Source organism: Amblyraja radiata, chromosome 32, assembly GCF_010909765.2.
Source record: "Amblyraja radiata isolate CabotCenter1 chromosome 32, sAmbRad1.1.pri, whole genome shotgun sequence".
Taxonomy (NCBI): Eukaryota; Metazoa; Chordata; class Chondrichthyes; order Rajiformes; family Rajidae; genus Amblyraja; species Amblyraja radiata.
Genome location: NC_045987.1, coordinates 12,875,525 through 12,882,374, shown reverse-complemented (window position 1 = coordinate 12,882,374; position 6,850 = coordinate 12,875,525). Strand labels below are relative to the sequence as shown.

At 41.9% G+C, this 6,850-nt stretch overlaps 1 protein-coding gene across 3 annotated transcripts in view; it reads right to left on the bottom strand.

The window, feature by feature from the left end:
* Positions 1 to 4,422: 4,422 nt before the first annotated feature.
* The window catches only part of fubp3 (far upstream element binding protein 3), an 83,954-nt gene continuing 81,526 nt past the window's right edge, over positions 4,423 to 6,850 (bottom strand). For all 3 annotated transcript variants that reach the window (XM_033048951.1, XM_033048953.1, XM_033048952.1), the window contains one exon: positions 4,423 to 6,109. In XM_033048951.1, coding sequence (XP_032904842.1) covers positions 6,101 to 6,109 — 9 coding nt within the window. In that variant the 3' untranslated portion in view covers positions 4,423 to 6,100. The remainder of the gene's footprint in view (positions 6,110 to 6,850) is intronic.

Below are 6,850 nucleotides of genomic sequence, written 5' to 3'. Positions count from 1 at the left end.
AATGCTTTACTAAAATCCATGTAGACAACATCCACCACCCTACCCTCATCAATCACCTTTGTTACTTCCTCAAGAAACTCAATCAAGTTAGCAAGACAAGTTTGCCATGTACTCTGACCGCCTCCAATTAACCCATTGTCTTCCAACATATTATAGGTGGACTCCAAACCTTAGACTCATGAGAAACAGAAGTTGGGGTGCCCTCTTCAACAGTGTCCTGATTGAGCTGCAGTTAGGAATTACTGAGGTTCATTCATCCATAAGTTCAGCTGAGAGCTTGCAAGGCAAACCAGGTACTGTTCCCACTCACTGCCTAACTTCAAAGAATGGGTGTACAGCCTTTTCCTCCTCCTCCATTTCCTGTTCCACGCCCCCACCCCAGTGCAAACCCGTTTCTCCCACTATCTTGCCCGTCTCCCTGTCCCCTTCTACGTTTCCCTCCCTCGGACTTTACATTTCAGTCTTCTCTCCTTATCTTCTTTTTGTCTCTAGCCGTTGCAACTGGATACTGCATGGAAACAAGCCCTTGGTCCCACAAGATCCACTTGGGAAAAAACTGATCACCCGTTCACACTATTTCTACATTATCACACTTTATCATCCTATATACTAGGGGTAATTTACAGAGGCCAATTAACCTTCAAACTCACGTGTCTTTGGGATGTGGGAGGAAACCCTTGCAATCACAGAGAGAACATGCAAACTCCACACGGACAGCACCCGAGTTCAGGATCTTACCCGGGTCTCTGGAGTTGTGAGGCAGCAACTCCACCAGCTGTGCCACCTATTTATTTCATGACTTTATTAATTGATATGTAGTCACTGCTGGATACCTCGGGCTTGACGAGGGTTTGGCACCAACTCCAAATGCAATCAGGTTCGCTACTCCTGGTGATACAAAGTGTGCTAGTGGCGTAAAGACCCAGTTAGCAAGTGGTTAGAGCACAACTTTGATGCGAGTGCGGCAGAGGTATAACTGCCTCAGTGAACCAGAGTAGAAGGTTCTGCTCCTGATGGTCTTCTCTGAAAAGTGCACTAGGATGACGATGGATGGACTCGGTTTTGATCTCCCGCACACATTTGGTCTCTCACAGTCAGTGCAGGCTGACAGCAGAGAGGTAGCAAACTGATTTTAAAAAGACATGGGAGGGCAGAGGCTCAGGGCAAGGCAGGGGGGTGCAGGGAGTGTTATAAAATTGCTTTTTTTGCTTCATCCATACATGCTGAGAAAATCCCCCCAGCGCCCCAACCACAAGAGCAAGTCCACATGGCAGACAGCTCTCAAACGGCTGCAATATCACCTCAGCCAGCTGATGTTAAGTAACAATTGAATGGACACACGTAATCTCGCAGCAAGCACAGGTTGAAGGCGCCAGGGTGATAACCCCGGCTGACAACGGAAAGAAAAGGATAGAGGCTGCCAGTACCTGCACCCAGCCACTGACCATGTCTTAAGACGCATCCAATCAAAAGGAGATAAGTATCTCTTTCATGTTGCAATGGGATTTCCTCCTGGTAAGAGCCCCCCCTTGGATAATCGGATCAACAGTCAGTTAAATTATTACACTCATCGCCGAGGCTTCAAGGAAGAAATTACAAGTGGATTATTAAGTACTGCTGTTTATTTGAAGGATATTAGTGGCACCATGTCAGGTTAGTCCATAGAGCAACCAAGAGCTTTCCCCTTCTCACAGTAAACAACGGGTAAAATCCTAATGGAAAATGCCTCGTTTAATTTCATTGGAAAGCAATCGTTCTCAATTTTGAGAACAGGTAACCCAAATTGTCTTGAATTCAATAAACATCCAGCTCCAGCAGAGAATTCTACGACATTCCCCAAACTCGTATGAGGGAAAATGACCAAACTGGGCAAGACATCCAAGCCTCATGCACTTTAAAAAGAGTGTGGTCTCTGGAAGGCTGACTGAAGGCTTATTACTGACTAACGATAGTCGATGTGGTAAAAATAGTTGGGCAGGTACAAGGACAGGAAAGCTTCAGAGGACTTTAGGTAAAACGCAGGCAAATAGGACTAGTTTAGATGGGGCATCTTGGTTGGCATGGGCCGAAGGGCCAGTTTCCATTCAGTGTAACTATTGATAGTAAAAATACAGCAATCCAACTCTTTTACTTCCCTCTGAAGGCACTGAATTCACTTACAAATTGGTTCTAAAAATGCCTCAGCTTCCCAAGAAGTCTGATGGCAGGGTATTTTCAGTGGTTCAGAGAGGGGTGGGAGAAGGGTTAGTGGACATCATAGATAATGCTACCACATACTCCATTTGATGTTCCTCAATCGCCATCAAAAGCAGTCACACACACACTAAGTGACTGTGCTAGGTCATTGCAAATTCTCCCTTTAAAACTATCAAGCTTTGGGAGGTAGGAAGGAACTGCAGATGCTGGTTTAACTCAGCGGGTCAGACAGCAGCCCTGGAGAAAAGGAATCGGTGACGTTTTGGGGTCAAGACCCTTCTTCAGACTGAAGGAAGGGTCTTGACCCGATATATCACCAATTCCCTTTTCCAGTTTAGGGGGTAGTTAGGCTTATTTTACTGTTCTGCTTGGTTCAGCACGAGAGATTTGTTTTCAACTATTGTGCAGTTTATGCATTTTTAAAATATTTTGTCTAGCTTCCATTACTGTCACTTGTTTCCTCTTGGAATGGAGCCAAACTCCCTTACTCTGCAATAACATTGCACACACATCCAGTCGCACAAACTTAATCTAACTGGCATTTAAATAGATTGCATTTCAATGAATTCTATCAAAGAATTATCGCTACATACCTCTTTCATCATTACCAAGACATTATTCTCAGATTCCGGTGACCAAAATTTCACCGTGAAAAGGCTAGCTGCATCATTGTCTGTAATAGTTTTTACACCTTCACAAATATATAAATGCAAGCAGTCCTTTTCTAACTACTGACAACATCACACTTTGAACGTGGTTTCTGCAGAGTTTTGCATGACTACGTCTATCAGAAACAAGGTCCAGAAACGGCGCCTGATGTTGGTGCTTGTGGGATTATAAGAATTAGGTAAGATTGCAGAGTGAAATCTCAGATTTTCCTCTTTTGCTGGCAGCACAACCAGGAAATAGGCCAGAATAGCAAATGAGATATTTCAAACTTGAACACCAGACAATAAAGGCTGAAAAAAGTGCTGGAGAAACTCAGCGGGTGCAGCAGCATCTATGGAGCGAAGGAAATAGGCAACGTTTCGTCCCGAAACGTTGCTTATTTCCTTCGCTCCATAGATGCTGCTGCACCCACTGAGTTTCTCCAGCACTTTTTTCAGCCTTCGATTTTCCAGCATCTGCAGTTCCTTCTTAAACAAATAAAGGCTGAAACGTGACTCTCAATAATTCAAATGGAGCAGCACAGGGGGACGATCAGTTGTGATCCTCCTCACATTAAACTAGAGTCCTTCAGGAGGCAAGAGAATATGACTGCCCCCAGAGGCAAAAATATTTCAACATGGATAAAGGGCAAATTCAAGTTCGAACAATTTGAGATGGTCGACTGAAGAGGAATGGATATCTTAAATACCGCATTTGCAAAAGGAATTACTCGCTACCAACATCGGTATAAATAATCAAATGTAATTCTGATTATTAGAAATTAAAAACAAAGATGTACAACAACCTTCAACATGCAATAGAATGGAGGTGCAAGGATTTAATGCAGATGCTGTAATCTTGCCAAACAAAATGGTGCTGGAGAAACTCGGGTCAGGCAGTCTGTGGTGGGAATGGAGGTCTGAAGAAGGGCCCCAACCCAAAATGTCACCTACCCATGTCGTCCACAGATGTTGCCTAAATCATATAACCATATAACAATCACAGCACGGAAACAGGCCATCTCGACCCTTCTAGTCCGTGCCGAACACATAATCTCCCCTCCGAGTTACTCTAGCACTCAATATGCAGCAGCTCCTTTCCACCCTATATTCCTTTGGCATCCTTCTGCGGTGAGCCTACTACCCTAGATTATAACGCAAAGGTAAACATGGTTTGTCTAGCGCTGTTTTATTACTCGTGCTCATTTCTCCTGAACATCAAATAAAATACAGCTCACTCCTGACCCAGCCTCTGGCTGTTCACACATTTCCCTACCTCCCTTTACACCCCTCCCCACACAATCACCTGCCTCCCTACACCATCTTAACCCATCAGAAAATTATTTAAAGCATGATTGTGCATTTTATTGCCTTGCATCAGTGGGTGTAAAGCCACAAGTCAGTCAACAGGGACTGGACCAGACTACAAATACCAACTTTCTGGAAGAATATTGTTTTCTGAGCTTCTCTCTTCAACATAATATCTGACAGATATCCGTGTGGTGAGAAGGGAATGAAGCAATTTAATAGTGGGCAACTATTAGGATCCACCAGAAAATTAATTAAGCAAAACCAAAAGTCAGGCCAAATTTCCCACAAAGAAATGTTGTGGACATTTTATTATAGAGTGTAAAATGCAAGTGTCAGTAAAATAAAAGGGATACATCTCTTTAACATGCTGCACAGAGCTGTTCTTTTTTTTTTTAAACCAGTCGCACTTCCCAAAGTTAGATATCTCGAGCATTAATAGAAAAAAATCAGTACAATTTAAACGGAATGTCCAGGAGACCTCAGGTCATTAAAAACAGAACTGAAGTTCCTGGTTATCTACACTGTTAACTGTACAAAGGCAAATACTACAAGTTAAACAGCTTCAACTTAATAACCATCCCTTTTTTAATCAACGTAATTTTTTGTTTCACATACGTAATTAATACTAGGATTCATTCACTTGCTAAACATAATCATACATATTAGATCACACCACTTAAGAATAAGAATTAAAAAATAGTCATTAGCATGGCTCGTGGAGACTTTGTCGAGTCCATATTTGGGGAGGTGTATACCAAACACAACCAACCTTTTTTGGTTTTTATTCATACTAAAAAATAAAACCTGTACTTTCATTTATTTATCTCATCTTTTCTTTTCAGGCAATTATACAGACAGATGCAATCTAATTGCAGGACAGAATCAAAAGGTGTATGATCATCAAGTCTTAAACTCGTGGGGTCTCCCCTTTCAGGTCAGGATGTCTCTTTTGAAGTGGGGATAACGGGGAGAAGGCAGGCTAAAATGTGAATGGCAGTATTTTTCCATTACATCCATGTACAGATGTGCACCCTGCTGCTGTTCAGTTTCATTTATCAATTACAAAATGTGCCTAAATTTGTTTTTTTTTTAACGTTTTTTTACATAACATTTTTTTAAATTTCATCTTTGCCAACAGTCACCTACGTAAAACATGTATTTTGGAAAAAGCATTAAATTATTATTCACAGTTCTCATTTCAACTCCTTATAAAAAGAAGTTTCTGTTGTGCTAACTTCCTTTTGCTTAGTCTCCCCTCCTTCCCCACACAATAGAATTAACGGACCAGTACAAAAATTTACCAGTCCTACACAGTTTTGTATTTAGTGCCCAGTCACATAGGGATGGAGGCACAGTTTCACAAAAGTGAGACATATTATAAATATATATATAATATATATTATATATATATACTGTGGTCGTTAGTACCATTCGGTCAATACTGTACAAAACTCGAGACCGATACCTGTGACTCATGCTTTGCCAGCACTGCATATCAGATGTAGTACCAGCACCAATATTCCTACCCATCGATCACAGGGATGTATATATTTCAACAATGCACCACCTTTTGAGACCCCACATCTACACTACTTTTTATACTTTTAAAAACTTATCTTGTAGTGCAGCCAATGTAGGGAAGTAATTATTTAAAAAAAATTTAAAAAACAGAACAAACAACCATTTGCATTTTAGCCTGTCCAAACCGTGGTCTTGGTTTAAGGGTCCCCGTGTGTTCAATCCGTAACATACATCTGCACCCCTCGACTTCACTATTACTCCATTAATGGTAATTCTAGAAAGTTATCGTAATAAGTATTTTTTCTCTAGTGTTCAGAAACAAAAGTATAAGATTTTCTTCTTCAAGGCGCCATAAATCTTTAACCCTTTATTAAAAAAAGGCTCCACATCCATAATGGTTCAAATTTCTTCACAAGGACGTCAAATTATTGATCCTGCAACAGAAAGGCAATAAACGTTAGAATTATGATGTGATAAAGCCTCCTTTACACCACCCAGACCAAGCGTAGACTAGAGGGCCATTTCGATGAACATTTATTTGCGCCCCGTCTCCCAACCCATACTGGCCCTCGTGTCCTCCTTTGCTGGAGTGACACCACAAGCCACAACTGGGGGAACAGTATCTCATATTCGGCTGGGACAGCTTACAACCCAAATGGTATGAACATCGAACAATTTTGATTGCGAAGAACATTTAAAAAAATGTCTAGATTTCCAAGGCTTATCTGGAGTGTCGGAGGTTGAGGGGAGACCTGATTAAGTATCTAAAATTAGGAGAGGCATAGATAGCATAAACAGTCAGTACCTTATCCCCGCCCCCACCCACCCAAATGGATATGCAGGGAATGGAGGGAAGTGGATCATACGTAGGCAGGTGAGTTTCCTTTAACCACCTCATGTTTGGCACGTACATTGTTGGCCGAGGGCCTGGTCCTGTACTGTACATTACATTTTCTACACACTTGGGGTCTTTCGTTATGAAGTGCTCTTCACACTCCTGCCCAAATACTTGCTCTTTCCTGGGTGGCGGGGTCTTGAATAGGAGCACCTACAACAGTTAGAGGCATCAAATCCTATTCCAATCCGAGATCCTTATGTTAAACATGTATTTCCCAGTGGAAACAGCACAGTGATCAGGAGCTTTAGTTAAACTGGCGCTGAGACTTCAGTGTTCA